Here is a 26,560-nt window from a genome sequence, read left to right on the forward strand (position 1 = left end):
GAGAGAGGATCAGACTGATAAAAAATATTCAAATTACCTCGATTCCAATAAGCATAAAGATTGGGACTGGTACATGGCGTTTGTTGCACGGCCAGTTCCTGCCTCTGCAGCCTGTTGTGAATTATTTATGACCAGGGCAGGGATTGAACTTTTCTCACCGGCTTATATTAAACTTATGTTTAATGCTAGTATGCATTACATGTTCCATTCAAATTTGTTAACGTCCACTTTTGGAGGGATTAACCATTTTTGAACCAATTTGTTTAGCGGAATTGACTTTCTGCGCGAAGCCAGCAGAGGTATTTTTATGATAATTGATCATTATTCAAATAAGTGGTCCACGATAGCAAATCTCGCCAAAAATCCCTGCAAGTAGGAAATGAATAAGCCTTTTTCCTGCCAACTTTGGCCATTTATCTAATTTTCCCGACCGAGCTCGCGAGCTTCGAGGAGTGCATTTCTCTTTCGATACAGCAGCAGCCTCCGGCAGGCGGCCAAACGATGGCCAATCTGCGCTTAGACAATGGGTCCCTGGTCCAAGTTGTTGCTCATATCAGACCAAATCGATATATAAGTGAGAGCGACTAAGCTAAACGTTTCTATTTCGAGAGAAGGAAGAAAAAAAAGGGCGCAATTCGCGGCGCTGCATTTCCGTGATAATCGCCTCAAGGGAAGAAGCAAAGTATATCTGCAAAAGTATCGGCCAGGGCCAGTTCAGGAATGTGGCGGGATGCTGCTGGTGCTACTAAAATGTGGCACTCTGCTGAAATACATCGCGAAAACAAAAGCAGCGTCGATCGTGAGAAAATGAAATCCAGCTGCGGTAACGTTGACAGGGTGTGATGATGAGATCTGTGGGGTGATATGATGAGGGGCAGTCGATCTAGAGACAATGTTGGAACGGATATAGTGATGATACATTCTACGAAAATATCATTGTCGAAACATATAGGAGAAATTCTCGTGTCGGACAGGTGGAGGATTCTGTGATTTTATGTTATCCAATTTTACGATTCTCACTATTTTAAATAATTAAATCTTCCAGACATCGGCCGATATTTTATTTTATTTTCCTGAAATTTTATGAGAACCACTTTTTCATTGGCTCGTCCATACTAGTTCCCGTATTATTTTGGCATCTACCCTCCCCATACAAAAATTATATGTTTTTATACAAAAATCTGTAGCTAGAGCAGGAATTTTCTGATCGATTTGGTGTATTCCGCAAAATTGTAGGTATCAGTAAGAAAAATTTATAAAAAGATGGGTACTCTCTGGAAAACTTTTTTTTCATCACCAAAATAAAATGTATTTTTCAAATTATTTGCAATGTTGCAATGTATGGCCACTGTTGAGCTAAATAGAAGCATGGACAATTTTTCAAAAGGTGTGGTCTTCCTTACTGAAGAGAGGCTATAAAATAACTCGATGAATGATTTTTTTTAATTTGACCTCTTAAACCCACCTTCAGCTATACTTATCGACTCAAATCAAATTCTGAGCAAATGTCTGTGCGTGTGAGGAGATGTTGAACGAAAATATGCACTAGATTGCCTCGGCTTTGGTTGAAAGAATTTTGTCCGAATGTGGATTATTCGGTGCATTTTCAGGTCCCACAGGCTGGTAATTAAATGCTGAACCTTGCAATGAATAAAACTTGATAAAAAAAATAGCTGTTCTAGGTAAAATCTAGCCAGCCTTTTTCCAATAAACAATAGCTCAACGACAACTCTTACAATTTTCAGCTAATCTTATCTAATCTAATCTAATCTAACACAAACGCAGCCAGTCCGATGAAAGCATGCTGGAAAGTCTTGTGATTAGATTACGCCCCAAGCACTTTTCTTGTCAATATTAATAATTGCAGTACATCCGAGAACACCCGAAAATGAATTGCAAAAATTAAAGCGGCCAGCCCTACTGCGTTGTGTTTACCGCAGAGAGGATTCTGTGAACGGATCACATTTCACAGAATCTACAGGGGAGGAAGGATGCGTGGACATACCGTACCAAACGCTCCGAATCAGTTGTGGTTGGGTGTGTAAGAGTAAATTTGGCAAATAATTATATTTTAAGGGGGGTTCGTGGAAATGGAGAAATGGGGATTGGGAAAATGGAAGGTGGAGAAGGGGTAGGAAGGATATTTCATTTAATAAATAGAATATAATATAGGGGAAAAAATATTTAGCAAACAATTATGGAAAGATCTCACCAAAACCTGGATATTTTCAATAAGCAGCTTCAATCTTCACTTTCCTGCAACCGGAATTGGAAACAGCCTGACAGCGTGACGATCGTCACCTCCTCTAGGTTTTCTTTTATAGTTTTCGGTCGACGAACCGAATCCAATATGCTTCCATTTAGGGGCTGTTTAGGAAATCTTCACCGTTCCGCCATACGAAAAAGTTCACGCAGAGCTTCACTTTTGTCTTCAGCCACAGAAAGATTCTCTTGCAGAATAAAGTCATCCGAAGAACAAATCCGAAATCGTCGTGGAATTTTGTGAACATAGGCCAAAAGATGCCAACGAGAAATAACCTGAGAAAAAAAAACCCCGAGAAAACGTCAAGTTTTTTTTCCGACAACTCTAACAATTTTCAATAAAAAAACAAAACATTTGTGGCATTTTCCGATCCATCCAAAATATTTTTAAATCAAGGTTGATGTTTGAAAAGCCCCTAACTGGGGATTTTCGACCATTTCAAATGGAAGGTTTTTTTTTCAAAGAGATTCGAAAATTTCATAAATGTTTGATTCTTTAATATTGAAAATTTGACCGTTAGTTGCTGAGATATTGGCATTCAAAATGGTTAACGTTTGGGTAAGACTTTAATAACTAAAAATTTTGGAAAATTTTCTGAACTTTTCGAAACAAATATTTTTATAAATGGTTTCTGATGGGGACTATTTAAAAAAATAAGCTGCCAAATTTTTATTTAAAATCAAACTAAAATGGTGTTCATTCAAAATAACTTCCTTGGCTACTAGTGCACTATGGGCCATTCCCATACAAACAGGCGGCCAAATTATTTTTTTTGCTTTTTAAATGTTTTCTCATACCAATTTGGGTAATGGTATGGTATTGAAATGGTATACGTAGATTTTTATGACTTTTCATGTTTTTCTATAGTTGACTGTTTATAATAAATAGTCTTTTCATACATTTGCAAGTAAAACAGAATTGCGTAAATATTCTATTGCAAGTTTATATTATTACATTATAGATAAGCTTATACATCCCCACTTTAAGGACACAAACCCTCCCCCTCTTTCTTTCACCCCCCCCCCCCCCTCCATTCCTCTCCTCCAACAAAATTGGATTAAGCGTAATAAATTCATTTAAAGTCAAATATTTATCATTTACTGCTGTGTGTTTTTTTTTTGTGAGTCCATGCCATATAACTTGAGAACACTCCCCCCTACCCTTACGGGCATAAATAGCGAAAATTTTAATTGTTAATTCAAATAACAGAAAAAATAATTTTATTCAGTGAAGTAAACCGATAAAATACAAAACATATTCTTACTAATACTAACGTTCTTGTTCATGAAAATTCATTTGATTATAGAGTTTCTGACGGCTTCAGGATATGTTAAAGGTACTTTTTTATGACGTTTTGTACAAACCAACATAGAACTTAAATGTGGATTAGTTTCATGGATTGATCGCAGAAATTCATCATGCTAAGTCAATAATTTGCTGAATACTTTTTTCGGTGTCAAACTGAGATTCTCCATTCTCCAGTTTCGCTTGAGAAACTTCGGTACGAATACCTTATTTTGACTAAGGTACCTACTCAATTTTAAATGTAGGCAGCAGAAAATTCTAATAAAGTCATTTTGAACTTCTTGAAACCAGGTACTGATTTTTGAAGCGACGATGCCCACGAAGTAGGTAGCAAAGCAAGTGAAATAAACGGGCGCAGCAAATTTTGATTAAACGTAAATGTTCAAAAAATTGCAGGCTGGAAATTTCAGCAATGTTAGATTATGATCCAATCTTCCAAGTGATCTTAGTTTCATGTTTAGCATCGGTTAAAAAAAAAGTACTCGATTAACAAACACAAAAAATAAGTTTTGTCAAAAAAAATGCTCCGGTTATTCGATGAAAACTTTAGTTTTTGGTTTGGAAACAACATTTTATCTAATAATAGTTATCTCTTTACCTTTCCAACGATGTATAATTGTCCTAATAAAATATTTAAAATGCCTGAGCTATGTTAAAATTAAACAATCAGAATTTTTTACGAATAACGCTAGTTTTTTACTCAATTTTTTGACTTTCAGCTTGCGTAATTCCGTAATGAACAAACTTAGAGCTTTGAAAATTTGGATTATTCTTAGTTAGAAAAAATACCAAAAAATATTTGGAGAAGGCCACTTTTTTGAAACTTGGCCACCCAATGTACCATAGTGTAGTGTTCCCTTAACTGACCATATCTCGAAAACGGTACACTTAAGCAAAATTTCTGTAAAGTACTTTTCGATTGCAAATTAGATTTGAACTGAAATCAAATAAATTGTTGAGTTGCATTTTTCTTTCCTAAAAACGCAATTTTCAAAACCCCGGCAATTTTTCATGCAGTACTTCTCTAACAGTCCTTATCAATACCTACCACTTTGTATGGCAGTTGTAGTTGGTGTCAGAGCCGGAGTCAGAGAAGTCGAGTAATTCAAACAACTGGAGTCAGAGTCGCCAAATTTCCAGAAGCCCAAGTCAGGGTCAGAGTCGGGTTCGGAGTTGTTTCAAAAGACTCCCGACATTTCAGCAACAATTAAAAATATTTTTTTGCAATTCCGTCGTGAAACTACTTACGTTTCCTGTCATTCGAAATAGCCTACTTTTCTGTACAAAAAATAACAGAATCAAATTGCAACACTTTTCAAAATAATGCTGAAAAGTTCTACTTTTAAGCACTGAAATGGGTGCTGAAAAGTTGAACTTTTCAGCACTTGTTTCGAAAAGTAACACTTTTCAACATTTTTTTGATTTAAACGATTTATTGACAAAATACATGAAAATTTGACTTAAAATTTAACTCAATGGGTGTTTTTCGGAATTGCAAAAAATGTTGTATGGAACCAGATGCAAAACTTGATTTTTCAGCACTCTTCGTATTTATCCAACTCGATGAAAAAAAAAAAAACTCGATGAACCTCGTTGGATAAATGGAGCCTAACATTTCAAAAGGGCACATAACTTTTGTAAACAATAGTGTATCCCTTTCACTCAAATGACAGTTTACATAAGGTGTGAAAGGGACACACTCTTGTCTAAAAAAGTTATGTGCCCTAATGAAATGGCAAGCACGAAATGTACGACTATTAGATCATAAAATAATTTCTTTATTTTTCATGAACAAACACAAAACTTCTTTGCTTCAGTTAGGATCGGTATGTGCGCGTACGCACGTCCCGGCTACCAAAAATAACACACACGAGATATCCACATGAGGGATATTCGCAGGGGTCAACCCGACCGGAATGTGCAATGGCCGAACCTCGCCCTGGGGGAACCGCCTTGATGATCACGGTAACCCCTGTGCCAGGTAAGTATGCCTTCTGGTGGTTTGAGGGGACGTCTTAGTATGAAGAAAAAATGGTTCGGTAGCGATTTTTTAGGGGATTTAGAAATTAACTGCGCAAAAAGGTAAAAATCTAAGCAGAAAAAGGTGCTAAAGATATTCTAATGCGAAGTTGATTCGAATCAGAAATTGATAAATTCTAAAACAGCAAACTTCACCCAAAACTTTGAAGAAGTTTCCAATACGAGCTTTTAGTATCGATCCAAACTGCCCGACTGACCTCGACAAACAAGCAATTAAACGCTCTCCCGTCGTCAACAACTGGGTTGAGAAATGATTAATTAATTGACTAATTGGCCAGAATCAACGCTTGAACGAAATCAGATCACGACTCCGCGATATGGGTGCGCTTAAATAGATGATTAAGAATTGGAAACCTCGAACAGCTGGCCAGCTGGGACCACACACGACGGAACCGTCCACATCTGGGGGTGAGGAGTCTCGTCTTGGTCCGTGATTGACACGGATCGGTCTACTTTCGACGAGATCACGTCAAGCTGCGACCGCTAATTTATTCACCACGGCCATCAAAAACGAGCATCACTCACATTAATTTGGCTTTAAGTATCGATCCGTATCAGCATATCTAGAAAAATTTTCCTCTGATGAATTTATTATTTCAAAATTTGGTTCCTTATCAGCGTCTGCCAACCAAGGTCTAATTTTCGGATCTGATAACCTAACGACAATCTTGGAGGTTGGCCAATCGGAGAATCCCACCAAGTTGGGGACATCTTGCGCGTTTTGCTTTTACGATCCCGTCTAAATTACCCCACAATTTACGATCGTGTCATCGGTTCTATAAATACAATCAACAACCGTCGGAATCACTTCTCGGGACTGCTCCGGCGACCTCCTCGCTAGGGTCTCAATCAGATAGGCCAGGGTCCCGTCGGTTGATGTATGATCCGACGATCTCATACGGATCACCTCGAGGCGGGTGGTATCCGATTCTTCATAGATGCGGTGGACTATGAGCGATAAATTTTACTGCCACCACTCGGAGTTGCTCTTGTTTTCGGCGAAACAGATCATGGGAAGATGGCAAGCTGTTGACAAGGTGATTTTTACAGACAAAAGCAAAACTTTCATGGTGTCACCAATATAGAGATGTTAATCGTTAAGGGCATTCAAGATTTTAAAGTGCAATATTATATTTTATGAAGTCAAAATTTATTTATATAAGATTTTTTTTTTGGATATATGTTATCATGTCCAAAATAAGCCATTGAAACCCTTTTTAAGAGCGTGGCTTATAGTTCGTGGGTGGTCATGGCTTGCAAACGACACACCCGCCCAGGGTTGCCTAATTTCTGCTGTTCGAAAATTTCCTTGCGATCACCCCGCCAGTCAGCCACCAGTCGACGACGGCCATCGTTAATTAATTTATGCCCGCGATAAAACAAACCGTCAACGTATTTTCACAGGATCGTAAAACGTATTGATTTACCGAATTCGGGCCTGGGCTGATTGACGTGCTTTACTTTTGACTCATTTCGGTGATGGATCAAAACATTCGCGGTGACACATCACCCATGGCCTGGAATCTAGGGTGGGTGGGGCTGTTATTGACTTGAAGGGGCTTAAATCTGAGATTTTCGATCATAAGTTGACGTCGGTTGGCAACCACCCTTGATATGCATAATCAGAGGGGTTTGGCGAGACGAAATAAAACAAACAAATCGGCGGCTCGTCTTCAAAATCAATCTGAGCTTAGGGAAATGGTCGCCTGATTTATGTGTCTTTGGAAGAATTTCCCACTCCGAACGCGGTGGGTGGCCTCGTGGATTCACATTTGGCGGCGTGGTTTGATGTTGTTCCACTTTGTAGAATAGTTAAAATATATCTAAAGCAATTCAAGATAAGTAGCGAAAATGGTTTAATTTTCTCTATGAGAAATTTAAAAGCAACCAAAACTAAAATGCGATATTTTCAAAGTTCGATTTATTAGAAAATTTTGAACTGTGGCTGTTTCTATTTTCAAAATTGGTCGGAAAACTGATAATATAGGATCGGGATGTGCGCGTACGCACGTCCCGGCTACCAAAAATAACACACACGAGATATCCACATGAGGGATATTCGCAGGGGTCAACCCGACCGGAATGTGCAATGGCCGAGCCTCGCCCTGGGGGAACCGCCTTGCTGATCACGGTAACCCCTGTGCCAGGTAAGTATGCCTTCTGGTGGTTTGAAGAGATGTCTTAGTTCGAAGAAGACATGATTCAGTAGTGATTTGTAGAAATTCTTCGAGTACCAGGTAAAATCCCGTAATGAAGAAATTCAAATGAGATATCTATTCAAATAGGAATAACTCAAACTGTACATCAGCGAATATTTCCCCAGTGCCCGGCAGTGTCTTCGAACCCGAGCCAGCAGATCCACTTGCCACGATACGTTCGTCAGCTCGGGCCGCATGATCTGATGTACGACCTGGAGATTTTTCATTCAACCCTGGACCCCGGACCAAAGACCCCACGGCGATGATTCCGTTGAGGAGCAGCACGTCGCTTTCATTTGGCATGCCGCCACATTGTATTCAAAACTTGCTGCCTTCCCCTTACCGGCGGTTCCGCGCAAATTCCTTGGACCTGGGATGGCTGAGAAAATGCTCTCACTCGGAAGAGAAGAAATGAATTGGCCAATAAAACACTGAAACATCAGATAATGATATCAATATAAGGCCAAGACTCATCGAACAATTTCTGCAGAGGATCTTGCGCTTCATCCTGAAAAAAAAGTTAAAGGAACGAGGCAGTGCCTTGCAGCGCGGAGCAAAGTACGCTGAGCCCATCAAATTGTGCAATACAAGAATACGAGTTAATTTGTGGAATGGAACCAGCCATAACAATAACAGGTAATGGCAGCAAACGAGCCGAGGATTCCCGCCACGAATAAATAGGCACTAGGCCGAGGTCGCCACGATCTCTAACCGATCTGGCAGAACCGTTGGATCCACGTGGTTGGAAAGGGCTTGCAGTTTGATTTGCTAATCCAACAGGAAATTTGGGCAGATTTGAAATAAATATTGCTGTTGTAGAGTTTAAGATTTCTCAATTGAATTTCCGTTTTGCACAGGTAAAATTCTGAAACTTCTACCAAATCACTACAGAAACATATTTTCTCCGGAACAAGACATCCCTTCAAACCACCAGAAGGCATACTTACCTGGCACAGGGGTTACCGTGATCATCAAGGCGGTTCCCCCAGGGCGAGGCTCGGCCATTGCACATTCCGGTCGGGTTGACCCCTGCGAATATCCCTCATGTGGATATCTCGTGTGTGTTATTTTTGGTAGCCGGGACGTGCGTACGCGCACATCCCGATCCTATTCTGAAATAAAAAAAAAATCTATTTGTTCAACCTATGTTCAGAATAAACCTAAAGAAGTTGTAGTTTGCAATGTCTTGTTTTTAGTTAATTAACCTGTGGCTGGGCCATCTTTTTATTCGATTAGTCATTTATAGAATTGTCTTTTTTCTTTGTAGGAGAAAATTGCTGGCATGCAAATATTTATATTATACAACGGCTACATAATGAATTAGAGCTGCATTAAGCTTATTAGTACATCCAAACACAAACACCCATAATAATAATCATTTTATGATCATAAGTTTGGCTACTGTTTTTTCACGGTAAAAATATCAAAACTTCGAGGTTTGCTAATCACAAAACAGACAAATTTCATGGCACCCTTAAAACTGTTTCAAAAGAACCCAAAAATGTGTTATTTCAACACTTGTATGTAAAGTTTTATTACTCTAAGGTTTGGAACAATGTAAAAAGATTATTTTGCACACCAAATATTCAATAAATACTATTATCTTGGCTTGAGTGTAGTAGAAAAACTATAAATATATTTTATCAACGGGAATTTTAGCAATCAATTCTGTAAATTGGGGTTTATAGACAGTTCAGTAAGGTTAGGTCAAAAAATAATTTAACGCTTTTCCAACATATTTGTTTAACTGAAAGTTTTACTTCAATTTATTCTTAATAGTTTACAATCGATTGTACATTTTTTCTTTTCTAAAAGTAACATTTAGAAAAAAAAGTGAGGTTACTTTCATATTGTTTCGGTAAAAAATAGAGGAGAGTTTGTAAAAAAAAACTGCAAACCAAATAAGCATTGGCTTGATTGAAAACTCAGGTTCAAATGATTAAATTTCGACGAAACCGAAACATTTAAAAAAAAGTTGAAATTATTGAAATAAAAGCGAAACAAATTTATCTGTTTTACTTTTTCGCATCATCACAGATTATGTTTTTGCCTTCCTCACCTTACTGAGGAAAGGCTATAAAAACACTCGAAAAATGAACTTCTTAATTCGACCTCGTAGACCCACCTTCACGTATACCTATCAACTCAGAATCAAATTCTGAGCAAATGTCTGTGTGGATGTGTGTAGGTTAGGGTGCCCAGAATATGGGACTTTTTTCAAAACCTCGCTCCACAAGCAGAATTTTGTTCCTTGACCTATTTTAGGACTCTATATGAGCAAAATCGGTCATCATTTACCCACTGATACTCGGAGGTGAAGTTTGTATGGAAAAAATCGAAAAAATGTATGTAAACCCAAATTTCTTACGGTTTGGTCTGCACGGTGCGCTACTTCCATCCAAATATTCTCAAAAGTGAGATTCTTATTGAAAATTTAATGCTCTACAACTTTGTCGAACATAGCAAAGCTGTAAAACTCGATCCTTAAAAGCTATGAGCTATTTAAAAAAGTCATTTTTGTATGAAAAACATTTTTTTCGCCAACTTTAGGCTCGGGTATCAATGGGTTAATCTCATCCAATTTTGCTCAAAATTTACACAGATGCTTAAAATAATCCAAAAAACCTTTTTTCGCTTGTGGAGCAGGGGGTCATTTTTTCTGGGCACCCTAGTGTAGGTGGGTGGACAAAAAAATTGTCACTCGATTATCTCCGGACTGGATGAACGGATTTTGATCGTTTTGGTCTCATTCGATCCGTCTTGGGGTCCCATAAGTCTCTATTTAAAATCAGCAAGTTTAGTAAAGTACTTCAAAAGTTATGCTAAAAAAACAATTTTGAGGAAAGTCCGGAAGATCGTAAAAAGGGTGGTTTTTGTAAGAAAACCCGTCATGTTATACATTTTTAGAAAGGTATTCAAAAGACCTTTCCAACGAGCCCAACACATCGAAGATCTGATAACCCTATTAAAAGTTATGAGCACTTAAGTGTTATTTATACACTTTCTGAAGGCTGGATCTCTGATATTTCGATGAAAATGGTGTTCGGGTCCGTCATGCGACCCACCGTTACTTAGATAATTGAAAGACTTTCCAAATGAGCATAAAACATCAAAGATCTGATAACCCTATCAAAAGTTATGAGCACTTAAGTGTTATTTATACACTTTCTGGAGGCCAGATCTCTGATATTTTGATGAAAATGGTGTCCGGGTCCGTCATGCGACCCACCGTTACTTAGATAATTGAAAGACTTTCCAAATGAGCATAAAACATCAAAGATCTGATAACCCTATCAAAAGTTATGAGCACTTAAGTGTTATTTATACACTTTCTGGAGATCGAATCACAGATATTTCGATAAAAGCAATATCCGGATCGATAATTAAAAGTCCTTTCAATGATACTATAAGATTCAAAATCTGCTAACCCGATCATTTGTAGGTTGAACATTTTTATTTTACCAAAACCAAAACTATGTTATTGTGAGGAAGGCATCAAACACCCTACGGTGGATTAAGTAACGTTTTTTTTTTCAATTAATAGATCATAACCTTGCAAACAAGCCGAGCTACCGTGGCCGTAAGGTTACGGGTTTCGCCTTGTAAGCGGAAGGTGATGGGTTTGATTCCTGTCTGGCTCGGCAAAGTCAGATTCCTTCAAAGAGTAAATCTGCTCACTGGGAATCCTGACCGGTAGGGGATGGGTTTCAACTAGCGGCTTGCTGGATTCCCAATCCAGAGGTCGTGAGTTCGATTCTCGTACCGGGATGATGACTGTTAGCATAGTTTAAAAAAAAACCCGGGTCCCGGGAATTCCCAAGAAATTGCCAAATTCAATTCTCGATTCCCGAAAAATAGAAAATCTCGAGAATCTTCACCCTCTAATGGTTGTGAAAAAACAATAAACATTTGAAAAACCGGGAATCTTTCATATTTTTAAATGAATACCATTTCTATAGAAATAAAGTTGAATCGAAAAAAAATGCGATGTTTTTAAATTATCATGGATTCATTAATTGTTTTCAAGTGACGAATGACCTCTCTAGGTTAAAGTCACGTTAATAAAAAAAACAACAACATTAATTGTTTAAATGTTTCAATTTGACTTCGTTATTTGGCCTAATCTTTCCTAGTTTTTGATAAATTGATTTTAAAGAACCTTCTGTTAACAAGCGGTTAATGAAAAAGAAATAGTTGCAAGGAAAACCAAATTTCTATGAATCAGCCAATCACTTAAGATGTTAAATTGTTATTTCGGTAATTTCTGTGAGTCAATACATTCTTTTAACTACAAGCCGTCATTTTTTGGACAGATTCTCTTTTGAAAAAAAAAGTTTGATGTAGTCTTGAGCTCAGAGTTATTTAAAATTAAAAAAAAAATTAATAACCAAGCATGTTTCTGCATTGATTTCAACATGAATTTAAAATATTTTTTCAAGATTCTTGGAAAATGCTAGAGAAAAAAAAATTCCAAATAATTTTTACATTTCACTTTTTCTCACAAAAGATTGTCGAGTTGAGGTTAAAAACAAATTATGTAGAGTAAATCAACCATTTTGAAGGCAAATAAGCAAATATTAGCTTAATTTCATACTAGGCACAAAATTTTCCCATAGTTTATATGAGTCCGCTATAGAAAATTTTATGATTTCTGGAGCAACACAAGAAAAGGGCGGATAAGCATTTTGACAGTTTGAACTATTTTGCTATTTCTCAAGCTTCTGGTAACTTTTCTTAAAATTCGAAATGGGGAGACAATAGCTGACCGACCAAGCTACCATTCAACACTATGGGTTTTGTAAAATAAAAATACACTCAACCCCCGGTGGTTGGTCACTTTTTCGTTTGACACTTTTTTAGTTTGTACCCCGTTGGTTGATCAAAGTCAAACTAAAAAGTGACGAACTGTCACTTTTTACGCGGCGCTTACGCACACTATCGAAACAAACCTTTGGTAGTGTATGTGAACTCCGTTTAAAAGGGGTGTCAATCTAAAAAATGACCCCGTTCGTTTGACAACAGTTGGTGTCAAACCATCGAGGTTTGAGTATAGTTGACTTTTGCCTGGGAAATTGCAAAATAGTTGCAGCTGTCAAAATGCTTATAAGCTCTTTTCAAATGTTGCTCCAGATTTGAGCTACATAATAAAACTAATCGACAAAAAAACTTTTTGTATCAAAACTTTGATACAAATTTTATTTAAAGTTTTTTTCACCCCTTGTTATGTGTATTTTTTTTTTGGTAACAGTGAAAATAAAACCTTTTTTCAAGATTGTTGGAAACGCAATAATGTAAAATTCAATACTACCTGGGATTTAAAAAAAGTTGTGTTGTTTATTTTATTAACATGACTTTAACCTTGAGATGTCATTCGTCACTTATTAAAAAAATAAAATGAAGATTTCTTTTTAAATCAAATATTTTTTTCAATAAAGGATTAGAATCGGGATGTGCGCGTACGCACGTCCCGGCTACCAAAAATAACACACACGAGATATCCACATGAGGGATATTCGCAGGGGTCAACCCGACCGGAATGTGCAATGGCCAAGCCTCGCCCTGGGGGAACCGCCTTGATGATCACGGTAACCCCTGTGCCAGGTAAGTATGCCTTCTGGTGGTTCGGGGGAATGTTTTCACTTCCAGAAGACATTCTTCATTAGCGTTTGTAGTGATTTTTTTATGAGGACGTTTACCTGAAGTAAAGTTACTTTCTTACCAGAAATAAACCATTTGTAAGGTTCTTAACGATCGGAATATTTAAATAAGTTTTTCAAGTTGGAATCCGTAAAACACAATTTATTAATTTTTCAGTATTTCTCACGCTCTTATTAGAACATTTTGTGTCTTTTAATCGAGCCCTGAAAATCCAACTCGACACTTCTAGCTGACCAAATCATTCAACTCATCTTCCTTTGAGCCCATTATGCCGCACGAGCCCGCGCTATCACAAAATTTCTAGCGCACACATGAATGGCTTCTCGGTTTGCCGCCCGGTTCCGGCGGAATATTGAAACAAACCGCCAATCCCGCTCATTGATACTACTTCATCTGTGTGGCTAGAGGTAGATACCGTCAGTGTGTTGTATGATCTCCTCTTCCACCGACGACGACTCAGTCCCAGGATCGAGGCATTTCTTTTTCGCTCTTATCAGGCCGATCCGATCAATGGCAATTGAAACGAAGAGCTGTGTGAATTGTGCCATTTCCCGGGGAATATATAATTTTCCTTTTGATTGGCAATTTATAAATTATTTCGCAAACATTCCAGCGCGTTGTCGTTCGTCAGTTTAAAAGTTGGTGCCTAGCAAATATTAAATTTATATTTTTTCTGCCTGAGGTCCTGGTTTGTAATGCAAATGCTTAAAGTCATGTAGATGAAATTTATTTAAAGGTTAAGAGCATTTTTAATATCAATATCAACAGACCAATGAGGTTCACATAAATCACGATGCTCAACACTTGCATCTAATAGCTTATTTTATGGCAGTTATAAAATCCTGCAAATAGCCTAATAGACCGTTAAAATTGCTTAGATTAGCTGAAAAAAAATCTCCCCATAATGTTTAAATTTGATACTGTTGCGGTTTTTTCTTCTTCACTTCAAAGCTCTCAAAGCAGCTTTCTTACGGTAGCACCGCGTCAAACGATATAGGTGGTATAATAAAGCTCGAGACCGTCTTTTTTTTCCTCCACCCCAAAACACTTTCCAACAAACACATTCAAGCGAATCAGTCTGATTTTAATTACAAATTTTTACGATATAGGAGGACCCCGTCATGAAAATGCACATTCGTACTCCCGCCGCCGTCCAATAAATCTTGCTTTTATAGTGTAATCCCGGCTCGGATCGATGGGCTTTGAATGGAAAATGATGCTCTTTAATTTCTCTTAATTCATTCGGGACGATTGCCGCCTCGAAATCTTATGATTTATCACTCGATCTGTTTTCATGCTCTCCTCGAAATCGAACCATTAAACGGGCACGCTGATGATTCTGGGACGGACTTCTTGATCTTCTTCGGCGGGAATCGTTAAAAGTGAATAATATTTTGATATTTCTTGTTGAGCTCCATCAAATGATGAGCTCGCCCGAAAGAGAGGTGAAAAAAACACATTTTGGGGAGGAATTTGGATCGACCCTTGCGTGCTGGACCTGATTTTGGGGGAGCTCTCGTCAGGTGAGAGAATCGTAACTGGAGGTTATTGTCGTTTAGGGTGGTGATTTATGGCCGCAAAGGTTATGAATCAAAACTAGATTGGCCAATTTAGAAGGGGGATGGTTTTGATGTTAGCAAGAGTGAGGAAAGAATAAAATTTACACCTGAAAATGAGATTTTCTTTGTGGTGCTTTTTTTTATTTTCAACGAGTTTTGACTCATCTTAAAATGTTGCTCGATGCAATAAAAAGTAAACATAAATAAATCATGAGCAGTCGAACGTGATGGAAAGAATTTTGGAGGGGAAAATGGCACCAAAACTTAACCCAGGTTTCAATCAGGCATCTTCTCATTGGTTATATTTAGCGATTTCTGAATATTTAAAATAAAAAAATTCACAAAGCCACACAAAATTATTGAAATGTTGTTGTTGATTTCATTAGGGTAACTTCAACTCTATGGGCCATTCGCTCCCGTATATTAAAATTTTCAACTCTAAAAATTCTTAAATTTAATAAGTTCTTCTTTTCAAACATTAAAAACTAGTTGAAAAAAATGTTTTTTTGAGAATTTTTTGATCGAAACCCACCTAGAGGCTCTTTCTTTACAATCATTTTGGTTTGAGTTTGAGACAATTTGGGGGAAGAACACAAAAACTTGTACGGTTGCTGTGCACCCTTAATTTGCAGTGTAATCACGAATTCCAAATTCTCAGTGGGTTCAAATCACCTCTAAGAGAAGCATCGTAATGTTGACACATTGTAGGCATTTTTTTCAACCTGAATTCAGTAAGAAATAACTTAATAGAAATTTATCAAGTTTCCTTAGGTAAATTTCCTAGTTCTTTTTGTACACAGTTAAAAAATCACAATAGTATTACATCAGAGAATTTAAAAACATTTTATATTAGAAAAAGTGTTTAAAACTTCCTCGGCATATTTCTAACTTGACAACTTTTCATCTGTAATTATTAAAAGATCATATAAATTTAGGTAAAATTGAATGAACCTTCCAAAATTAATCCTTTTTTAACAGTGTAGTTAAACATGCAAAATTGATGAAAATATCAAACCAAATACAAAGATACGTGCTTCAATAAAAAAAACTTAAGGAAAATTGTGTGTTGCTGTAGGAACTCAAATTTTTTTTCTGAGTTTTTTTGTGATGTTTTTGTATTTATTTTATAAGACTGGTACAAGTTTATGTCAAGTTTTGATTTTTTATTATGTCAAATTTATTTTTTTTTAATAAGGGGAGGGGCAAAACTTTGAAATATATTTGCATCAGCCTAATTAAAATATTTGTTCATAAAACTTTTTATTTTAAGTAAAATAATTTTTGAACAATCATATTTTCACTTAAAAAACTAAACATTCAAAAGGTGTGAGGCTATTAGGAACAATAATGTTTAAAATATGTAGATATTTCAAAGTTAATATTAAATTTTAGAATGAATAAGAAGAGGTGAATATTACCTCTTTTTCGATGTTATTTTACTTCAATTCATGCAGAATACGTATAACGACATTTTTCCGGAGGTAGAACATCACGTTTTTCTGAAGCAAAATCAACATTGCCAGGTGTTATTAAACCGAAATGTATTTTTAGAAACTTGAATTCTATAGAAACTTGGTAATAAAATTTTGTAGCTAATTTTATGACATAATTTTAATAAATTTGTGGATTATAAAGAGCAGACAGACTTTTTTTCAGAACATCCTGAAAAACAGGATTTGTAGAACAATGTCCCGGAAATTACTAGAATTATTAGAAAGTGAGATTTTCAACATAAATTTTAAGCAAAAAACAGCTTTCACAAACAGGATCAAAAAGCCGTTTTCAAATTTATCATGAGTTGTTATATAGAATTTTGCATTTTTTCCGTTTTTGTATTTTTATTTATTATTTGGATGAAACTATGTCAAATGAAACCATTTGACATCATTTGGTTTTCCATACAAGGCTTCATACAATGCAACATTGCAATGTTGCGGACTGGTCATACAAAATGGGCATGTGAAAAATATTGAGAATGAATTTTCTGATTCCTTCAGCAAAGTTTCCGTGCCGAAGATAATGATATCCGAAAAAGAGTTTTTTAAATGCTAAATCAGATTTGCAATCGGCAATGGCTTTACATTTTTTTTGATAAAGGGCGCCATTTTCAAGTTAGAGGCGTTTTTGGGTTATTGCAAATAATGTGTATGAAAAAATTATGAAAAAGTGTTATCTAATTAACCATTGGTTCTTCTTTCAATGTCAACAATTAAACTTTTTTTTGTTATGCTCTTTTTCATGAAAATAATTTAGAAATTTAAAAATGAACCCAAACATTTTGAAATGTCTTAAATAAAAGTTATTTTTTCATTCAAATAAAAAATGCAAGAATAGTTGAAAAAATGTTTAAAAGGCATTTAACACCAGATAAGTTGTTTTGCAATCGTGAATACTCAGAATATCTAACTATTGACGATTTGTCACTAGAAACAAGCTTTTTGCGGTACTCTACAAAGGAACTTCAAAAAAACTCTAAATATTTTTAAACGTGCCCAAACATGCTAAATATCATTGGCAACGTAGTAATAACCATTTCCAAATTTTTTCAGTTGATTCGACTTCTATTTTATTGACATTGAACTGTTTTGAAAATTAAATAAAAATGGCCATCTGTCTTTTCGGTCCCATTTTGAACGGGCGACATAAACTTTGAAAAATATTTGCATCGGCCTCAGTTAAATCTACCATCAGCATGGAAGACAGTGTGTCTGTGGGTTGAGATTTGCCATACAAATTTACACAAATTTAAATCTTTATGACCCAATTTTATCCCCCAAACTCAATGTCTCCCCTGCTGACACATCACATGGCTTAACTTTTTTTTTCTCAATGCTAGTCAATTTTTTCATTATTTTTTTTAAACGATCATTTAAAATCTGGTCAATGATTTCAAAATTCATATGAAGGGTCAAATCACTTTAGTTCTTCTTTTTAACTCATAAACAAATATTGTCAGAATCTATACATTGACGACCGAACACGGGGAATGGGGATAATCCTGGAGATAATCCTTGCAAATTAAAATTTAAAGTAGAATAGACAGCTTGTTTAAATCCAAGGAAAATCTACCACTGAATTAGTAAAAAAAATAATTTTCTTAAGTACCATTTCATACTGACTGAAATAAAACAGTTAAAATTTATTATGTTTATTAATCTCTCCAGATAGCCAAGCTAACCCATACCAAAATCATCATGATCAGCCTCCTTGCCATTCCATCACCATTCGATAGATCAAAGTCAATCAGTGCAGTCGCGTCCAGCCGGTGGCATGTCTCGTCTAAATACCGCATTAAATTAATATTCTCACAATGGGATACTCCACACAGATTACGGCCGGGGCTACTGTCGGTACGGACCAATCTGTGGCCGACCAGCAGCTGTGACCGACAACCATTTGCTTTTACATGCACGTAAAAGTACACACATGCGATGAGATGACTTTCCATATTTCAAGTGTCAGTCCGGCTGACAGGCGACTCCCATATAAGTGCGCGCACTCTGGGTTGAACTCTAGACTGTGGGTCCTTTCTCGAAGCAGGGTGTCTATTTAAATTTTGAAAATATTGATTTTCAAAATAGACTTCAACCGGATTATTTTCAAATTCAAACTCAAGCTGACACCCTAACCATTGGCGGGTGGTGCCGTGCACTATGCGGTCCAGATGGATCAAGTCTCTCTAGAGTACCCTGCATTCTACTTGCAGCCCGCTGCTGTGATAATCTGCAACTCCCAGGATTTATATCAGGTCGCCGGTTATCCATCAAAAGCCCATGGAGTCCCTCTGCACAGACGACTGACGGCGGGGAATTGTACCTTGTCTGCTAAATGAACTTCCACCACAACGAGATCTGAGGCGAGTCCGAGCGGGCGATCGGATACAATTGTCGACAGAAATATTTCAAGCACGTTGTTCGATTATTCGGCCTGCCGCAGGCAGAGGGATGCAGAGATTTGCATATGCCATAAATCATTACTCCCGCGAGCATTGGGTGAACAATTTCTCCGCGGATGCGTTTTGTGATGCAGTAAAATCAGACATCACAGTGAAAGAGAGTTGAGAAGCTTGAATCATTCACTCTTGAGGAAGTAAAACGTTTCTTAATGTTGTATTGGTAAAAAATGTGCTATTTAAAAAAAAGTCATTTAAAAATGATAATTTTTTAAGAGGTTATTACAGAATTAAAAACTACATTAAAATTCCCATAAAATAAAACGTCCCAAAAAAAATTTACAGTCGAGTAACGAAAAGTGGCAGAATTTTTGAAACTATTTTTTTAATAGGACATAGTACAATGGTCAATATGGAAACTTTTATGTAAAATTGTCTGGGAAATCGATCCCCACTATCGATTTTTGAAAATTTTGACGTTTAGACCATTTTAAAGAAAAACAGTTTTAGCAAATGATTTTTGTATTTTTTTCAGGAGAGACATACTATCTTGCATTTTTCGTGAGTCTTTTTGTTAAAAAAAATTTGAGCGAAAAAAATCGTGACATCACCTTTAAATTTAACTTTTAAACTTAAAAATTGAAAAATCTCATAGAAGTGGCGTGTATTTTTCTTTCAGTGTATTTTTTTTTTCAGAAAGCCCGTCCAATTTCCTACAAGTTTGTCTTTGACCACTTTTTGATACGATGCAATGGCTTTGAGATACAGTAATTTATAAATTACGAAATGCAAAAATATTTAAAACTTCTCAAATGTCATTCTTGAGTCCAACTGACTCCATATACACAAAAATGGTTTATATAGGCCAAGGATAACATGTCTACAAAATTTCACTGAAATCGGAGAGGGTCGGGTACAAAAGTACCAGAAAAATTCTCGATTTGAGCTGGAATTTCATTCACGTTTTTTTTCGGAGTTCTGAGTACGCCATCAAATTGGGCATTTAATTTTACGTAAAAGTCCTTTTGACACCAAATTTCCAAATCATCACCATTTCAGGCTGCAAATTATTGAAAAACACGTATTTTTTCAAATCTTAAAAATGGAAGGGGTCGTACCGCTCCTGCGTCACGAGTCTTTTGAAAAGTCTAGAAAAAGTCACTAACAATTTAGTTCCTTAAGTTTCTCATCAATTATGAAGAATCCAAATAAACAATTTTGCAAAAATTTACACATAATCAAAGTTTCCTAACCCGAATTTGCCAGTTTTATTGCTAGTAATGTCCCCAATTTAGCATGAAAAAAAGTTTTAATTGGCGCAACAATATTATTTATTATTAAAAACGTATTAAAACTGATGAATATTAGTAAACCAAATAAAATAATATTATCAAAATGTACCATTAATTTTCAAAATAATGTAATGTTTTTGAACAATCCTTCAATCTATTAGTAAGACATTGAAAAATCGAAAATTTTAAAAACTACAAGAGTTAAAAAAAAGAAAAAATTCAGCATTTTAAAATTTGATATACATTTCATGACATTTGTGCATTTTCTGCCATTTTTGACATTTTCAAGCAGAAAACACGTTTTTATGTTTGACCTTGAATAAACAAAAACGAGAGCATGCAATATAAATGAGCTAACCCGTGAGGTTAGAGAAGAGTTCGGATGGAGGAGAAAAAAGAGACGCGTGTCTTGTGCTTCGTACGGTCACTGTGGGAGTGATCTGTAATTCAAAGTTTTACAATTCGTATCAAATAACATCGCACTGGCGAGGGGTACGCCGATGGTAACATGGGGTTACCACAATAAACAATAACAAACACCTTTTGTTAGGTTGATCATTCTGTGCATTGCCCCGAAGTTTGGTTGAATTTGGTTGCCGGAGTCCCGAGTTATAAATGAAAATGTTTTCGTCTAGCTCGAACCTGTGTCAGACGCGGTCTGACCTGAAATCCCTTTGACCAATTGTCGCACTTACATCAATTGACAGACTGTGTCAAGATAGTACGGAAAGATTGAAGCTTCTTTCAAATGAAAAGTGACATAAATGCACGGAGTTTTTTCGGCAAAAAATAGAATAAATAAAAAATATAATAATTAAAAAAGCAAGCCACAGTCTCCACATTTGAATGCAAAAAGTGTTTTAAAATGCATTTAACACTACCCGGGCAGACGGCAATAACAAAATTCACACCATTTTAATAACAAATACTGTTAAAATAACAGAAATTGTTATGGAATCTTCTTGGAAAATCCATTTTTGCATAAGGGCTTAATAACAGTTTATGTTATCATAACAAAATTTGTTATTGGTCTGATATTGGTTGAAAGCCAAAACAACTTTGGAATAACATTTTTTGTTATGGAAGAATACCTCCAACTGTTATTGGGATGATCGGATTAGTTGTTAAAATAACAAAAAATAATAACAAAGGTTTGTTCGAAGAATAACTAAAAATGTTATTAGTCTTTTATTACAATAACAATCCAATAACAAAAAATTCATAACGACGAATAACAAACCTTGTTATAAATAACATTAAATTATATTGGCCTAGTATTTTCAAATATCAAAAAATGTTATTCCAAAGTTATTTCCGTCTGCTCGGGTAGTCCAGTTGCTTTGCAATCATCAATTTTCAAGAAAATGTAAAATTTGACGAAACATAAAACATTTGCGAATTTTTTTTTTTTGCGATACTAACCATCGAAAATTTCCAAAAATTCAAAAGATTTTTTAATGAACCAAAACATGCACGCAGGAGAATGCATTTTAAATTGATTTCAGCTGATTAAACATAAATTTTTATTAAAAATTTTGATGTTTTTTGAATAAATTTTGTTTGCCCCCCTAATTTTTTGGGCCGACATGTAAGGGGGCGGGGGGGGGGGGTTGGTTTACCAGCCTATTAAAACTTTTAATATTTGCTACCATTGTTTGAAAATAGTGAATTTTCTTACACTATTTTCATTTGTTTTGACATTTATGACATTTGCTGTCACTATGATTTTTTTTTAAATTGCTTATTCAGATATTTTAGATATTTTGACTTTTGCTGACATTTTAACCAATTTTGGAAAAGAATTGGAGGATTTTCGAAAGATCCAACTTACTTTTTTACGTTTTGATGGGTTTTGACGAGAATTTCCTTAGCTTATTGCGCTTGCTCCACCTTCCCCTATTTCATCAAAAACTTCTTAATACCCCATGAGATTTTCATGATTCATTTATTTTTTTATTGGTGTCACTAGCGTGCCCAGGGTGGGGCAACATGGGGCAGTTGCCCCACCATCCTCGGAAATTTGTTCTAAAATTGGGCAGGGGGTGTCCATAAACGACGAAATTTTCAAAACTCTAATATTTTTGCCCCACCTTCCTTGAGGACCTGGGCACGCTAGTGATTGGTGTACAACTATTGCCAAAATATGCAGTGGCAAAATATGGTGCCATTCAAAGCAAGTTGATTAGAAACTTGACGAAAATTAACATTTTTCTATCAATTTTCAGTGACTCTAGAAAAATATTATAAAAACCGATAAAACTACCGTCTACTTGCTTTTATTGAAATTTTGCAACTTTTTTAATTTTTTATTTTTCATTCACTGTTGTTGATTTTTTTGTCAATAAAATGGTTATTTTTATCAATTTTTCCATATCGACTATTTCTCGTGATCGCACAGCTTTTCCTGCCAATCCAAACATTCTACCAGAACCATATCACAGCTTCAGCGCTCCCGAACTAAATCACACAAGCAGCAGCTGCTTCTGCCGGCAAACTGACCTCTCCACGGCTTAAACCCACAGGACTCCGTGTATCTTCGTACAAAAAAAAAAAACCTTTGAAACGCACTCGCTGCAGGGAGCACGAATGATCGATACTAATAGAATTAAGATCTTGTCATTATCCGAGCGCATTATGAGCCGGCCGGCGATGGTGGGCCACCGATAGTCCAATGACCAGCTTAAACCCGCCGCGGGACATTTCTTCCCTATGGTAGAACTCCGTCTGGACGGTAGTTATGGGCACTGCATGAAGAGCAATCAGTGACCGCAATTCTGCGCATAATTGAATACCGATCCCAAAGGGTAATGCTGCTTGTTCGGCGAGTTGATTGCGTTTTGAGATTAAAGGTATTTTATAGGGGATTTGGATGGGAAGTTTTGCGTACCTTTGATCATGTTGATATTGATCAAGTTTGAGGATAAAAATGCAGTAAAAAACTCAAAATTGTTAAGAAAATTTGTTTTATTTCATATACTTAAATACAAGTTTTCATTTGAATACTTTATCCTTAAAAATATAATGCTATTCAAAAATTTCATATCGTTGCACCTGTAAATTTAAGACCAATTTCCTCCTCACGGATACCGGTCATGCTTCATCTTTATCCCACCGGGAACCGCCGAGGGTGCCAACGTAAACACTTCATAGTCAGCTATGGAAAAGTTATAATCGCCAAAAAGATTTCCAAATGTGGCATTTGGTCCATCGTAAGAATGTGGAAAGTTCGAGTACGATTCCATATTGATGTTGCAGTTGTTCGAAATCAACAAATCTGCTCCGGCGCCGAAAATTGGTCCACAACTGAAAAAAATAATTTCATGACAATAGAGGATTTGCAGCAAAGCTAAAAGACACATACAACAAATAGCGTAAACCTATGATTTTTTGAAAAAATGAGTTTTTTACTTCATAATCAACATTTTTATAAAACTTATGCCGGATTCGGATGAGAAAAAATATTTCCAACAATTTGGTGTACAACTTTCCAATATTTGTTTGATTTTTCTATGAGAAAACTGTAAATTTAGAAAAAGATAGTAATTTGGACTATTTGGCAAGAAGGTTTGTCAAAAATCAATAAAAATTGTTGAATATACATTAAAACATCTGTTATCAACTATATAACTGGTTATTTCATTGATATATACGGAGAAACTAATTTTATCGTGTTCCGAAACATGTTTTTTAAAGAAAAAGTTCACAAATTTTTGCGCGCCCAAAAATTGATGTTCATTATTTTAAAGCAAAAAATTTTTCTCGTCTTTTGCAACCAGTTTCATTAAGATTGATGCAGGGAATCATGAGAAATAAGCGTTTTTGTTCTTCAATCCAGCAGAAAGGAATACGATTTTTGGCAAGTAACCTCATTTTGGCGCCACCTACATTTGAAACACAGTCGCGCTGCAAAACCTCAATTACTAAAATGTTATCAAAATTCAGCAAAACTCACTCCGGATGATAGCAAATCGCGTACGGTTTCTTCACGATCTCGAACTTGCTCGGGGGCTCGTTGTTGTAGTTCAGCGCGAACAAAAACGCCTTCTCCGAGTGGATGTATCCGCCCTTGCGGTTGGTTTTGGCGAAGGCCACATCCGTGAAGCCGCCGCTGATGGCGCCCTGGGAGCCCTGAAAGTAATGCATTTGTTTTCGACATTATTATTTGTTGTCTAAATACTTTTAGAAGAACTATAATATTCTTTAAACAAAAAAATAAACCAAAACAAGAACCAGAACCAGAACCAGAACCAGAACCAGAACCAGAACCTGCCAAAACAAAAACCAAAACCAAATTCCTTACCTGTGCAATAATAAACAACGGTGCCACTCCATCACAGTGCCGATGAAACGCCGCCGCCGAGAACCCGTTCGTCGACGCCCGGTACATCAATCTCCAGGTCTGCTTCGGCGCCCCGTAGAACCCGTTCAGCGTGCCCTGCATGTGAATCTTGTCGTTCTTCAGAATCGCCGAACCATGAAACAGATTCAGCATCAACCGGGGCTGCAGTCGCTTATCGTTCTCCGCCAGTCCGGGACCAGCCTGGATGGGTGCGGCCGACGCCGGAAGTTTGTTCGAATGTAGCGCCGCCCGACGGTACCGCTCTAGGGACAGCTCGATCGGAACCGCTCCCGTCGGTTCGACTTCCTCTGCGAACACTTGGCTATCGATGAGGAACAACCGCACGTGGGAAATGACCGGCGCCAGCTGTTGGCACACCCGTTGACGCTCCTCCTCGGTCCAGTGGGCCGTCGGTTGGGTCACTCCGGCTTGGTTCTTGGCCCAGGCCAGCACGCATCGCCACACGTCCTCCTCCTCGAGACCGAGCTGGGGGTGGAAAAATGAACAATAAAACTATGTTAGGCAACAAACAGAAGCGTCCCCCTTCCATTTTTAATTCTCAGAACCCCTGGCTACGGGCCTGAGTAATATAGGTTTTACACCGTGACGTCATTTGACAGCTCGTGTGCACTCTTTACATGGTCTTCGTCGATTGTCGACGAATTTCCCCGAACAAAATCGACGACCGCATCGAACTGTGCTAAGTCCATGTAAACAGTGCACTCCTTTCTAACCTCCAAATCGAGTCGGCGTAAAACCTAATTGCAAAAATCTAAAGAATCACAAATAGTTGCAAAGAGAAAGATGATTTTCTAAATTTAATTTTAATGCGTTTTTGATGCATACCATTTGATAACTTCCGCATGGATATGCATCGTATCGCCAAAAACTCATTAGTGATGAATACAAAGTTCACTATAAATGCAGGTATAATCCTCGACAAACCTTACAGTTTAATCAACCCACAAGCTTTCAAACAGTCCCAGTACAAACCCCATCTCAAACCATGAAGATTTTGCCATTCCTGGCCACCGTCGCCATTCTGGCCTCAACCGAAGCCCAGGACGCTGCCTTCGACCCATTCGTACCCAATGTTCCAGAAGGTGGTTCCGATCCGATGCTCATCGCATTCATTGATCCCGACTCCACACCTTCAGCGAGACCGTATGGAGAGCCCCTGCCGACCATTGCCCCGGAGCAACCGGACCAGAAGAAGACCTGTGGTCAGCGGAACCACGGCATTGGGCAGGGTAAGGGAAAGGGTTTTGATAAGGGAGCCAAGGGCAAGGGCGGCAACATGGGACGGGGGCCGAACAAGGAAAATAAGGGCAACAAGGGGAAAGGGCAGGGACGTGGACAGGGGAATAATTAGAATTTTGGAGTGTGAAACATGTAAGGTGTTACAATGTAACAAAGTGCGTTAAATAAATTTGAAATAAATTTTGTTTTTTTTTTTGTTTTTTTTTTTTTGCTATGGATTAAATTCCACCAAACTAATCGACATTAAATTTTAATGTTTATCAAAGGTCTAATGCGTTTCTATTTCGCTTTGATCATTTTGGCATTACTCGAGTCAATTATAAAGCAATTTGAAAAAATACCTTGAAAAAAATCACATAAATGTTATGATTCATTTTCAATAAGCTTAACAATTCGAGCTTTATGAAATAACAAATTTAATCGATGATATGTTTGTTGTTTTTAATTGATTTTAAACTGAATTCAAATTAAATTATGAAATATCAAACAATTTTTTTCGATATCATTGAAAATCAGCTTTTAATTGTTATTATAGGTATCGTTTTTATACGTAAACATTTCATTACTTTAGGAAAAAAAAATCATGGGTATTGCTTAAGAATTTTTTTTCTGATTTTTCAAAAACGCAAAAAAAAGTAAAAAAACTCATGACCATGACATTTAAAAATAAAAATAGAAAAATATATTGTGAGCTAAAGTAGTATAAAATAAGTAAAGTAAATTTCTAATGAAATATAAAGTATGAATTTTAAAA

At 36.7% G+C, this 26,560-nt stretch overlaps 1 protein-coding gene and 4 non-coding genes across 5 annotated transcripts; 1 reads left to right on the forward strand and 4 right to left on the reverse strand.

Annotated features, from left to right (window-relative positions):
* Nucleotides 1-5,391: 5,391 nt before the first annotated feature.
* On the reverse strand, nt 5,392-5,557 carry LOC120429851 (U1 spliceosomal RNA). The gene has a single exon (XR_005607494.1). It is a non-coding gene; the product is annotated as a U1 spliceosomal RNA (small nuclear RNA).
* A 2,040-nt stretch (nt 5,558-7,597) lies between these two features.
* On the reverse strand, nt 7,598-7,763 carry LOC120429855 (U1 spliceosomal RNA). Its single transcript, XR_005607498.1, has one exon. It is a non-coding gene; the product is annotated as a U1 spliceosomal RNA (small nuclear RNA).
* A 982-nt stretch (nt 7,764-8,745) lies between these two features.
* On the forward strand, nt 8,746-8,911 carry LOC120429850 (U1 spliceosomal RNA). Its single transcript, XR_005607493.1, has one exon. It is a non-coding gene; the product is annotated as a U1 spliceosomal RNA (small nuclear RNA).
* A 4,338-nt stretch (nt 8,912-13,249) lies between these two features.
* On the reverse strand, nt 13,250-13,415 carry LOC120429856 (U1 spliceosomal RNA). The gene has a single exon (XR_005607499.1). It is a non-coding gene; the product is annotated as a U1 spliceosomal RNA (small nuclear RNA).
* A 9,849-nt stretch (nt 13,416-23,264) lies between these two features.
* On the reverse strand, nt 23,265-25,440 carry LOC120429849 (uncharacterized). The gene is made up of 4 exons (XM_052707026.1): nt 25,393-25,440; nt 24,508-25,059; nt 24,160-24,335; nt 23,265-23,510 (listed from the first exon to the last, which is right to left on the reverse strand). Exons 1-4 carry the CDS (start codon nt 25,438-25,440, stop codon nt 23,285-23,287), a joined length of 1,002 nt encoding a protein of 333 aa, XP_052562986.1. The 3' UTR covers nt 23,265-23,284.
* Nucleotides 25,441-26,560: the final 1,120 nt, after the last annotated feature.

The sequence above is a fragment of the Culex pipiens genome, chromosome 2 (genome assembly GCF_016801865.2).
Source record: "Culex pipiens pallens isolate TS chromosome 2, TS_CPP_V2, whole genome shotgun sequence".
Lineage (NCBI taxonomy): Eukaryota > Metazoa > Arthropoda > Insecta > Diptera > Culicidae > Culex > Culex pipiens.

Coding starts and splice junctions, on each gene's coding strand:
- LOC120429849 (XM_052707026.1), bottom strand. CDS start 25,440: ATGAGTTTTTGGCGATACGATGCATATCCATGCGGAAGTTATCAAATG. Junction 24,336..24,507: donor CGTTGTTTATTATTGCACAG/GTAAGGAATTTG, acceptor CATTACTTTCAG/GGCTCCCAGGGCGCCATCAG. Junction 23,511..24,159: donor GCGATTTGCTATCATCCGGA/GTGAGTTTTGCT, acceptor TATTTTTTTCAG/TTGTGGACCAATTTTCGGCG.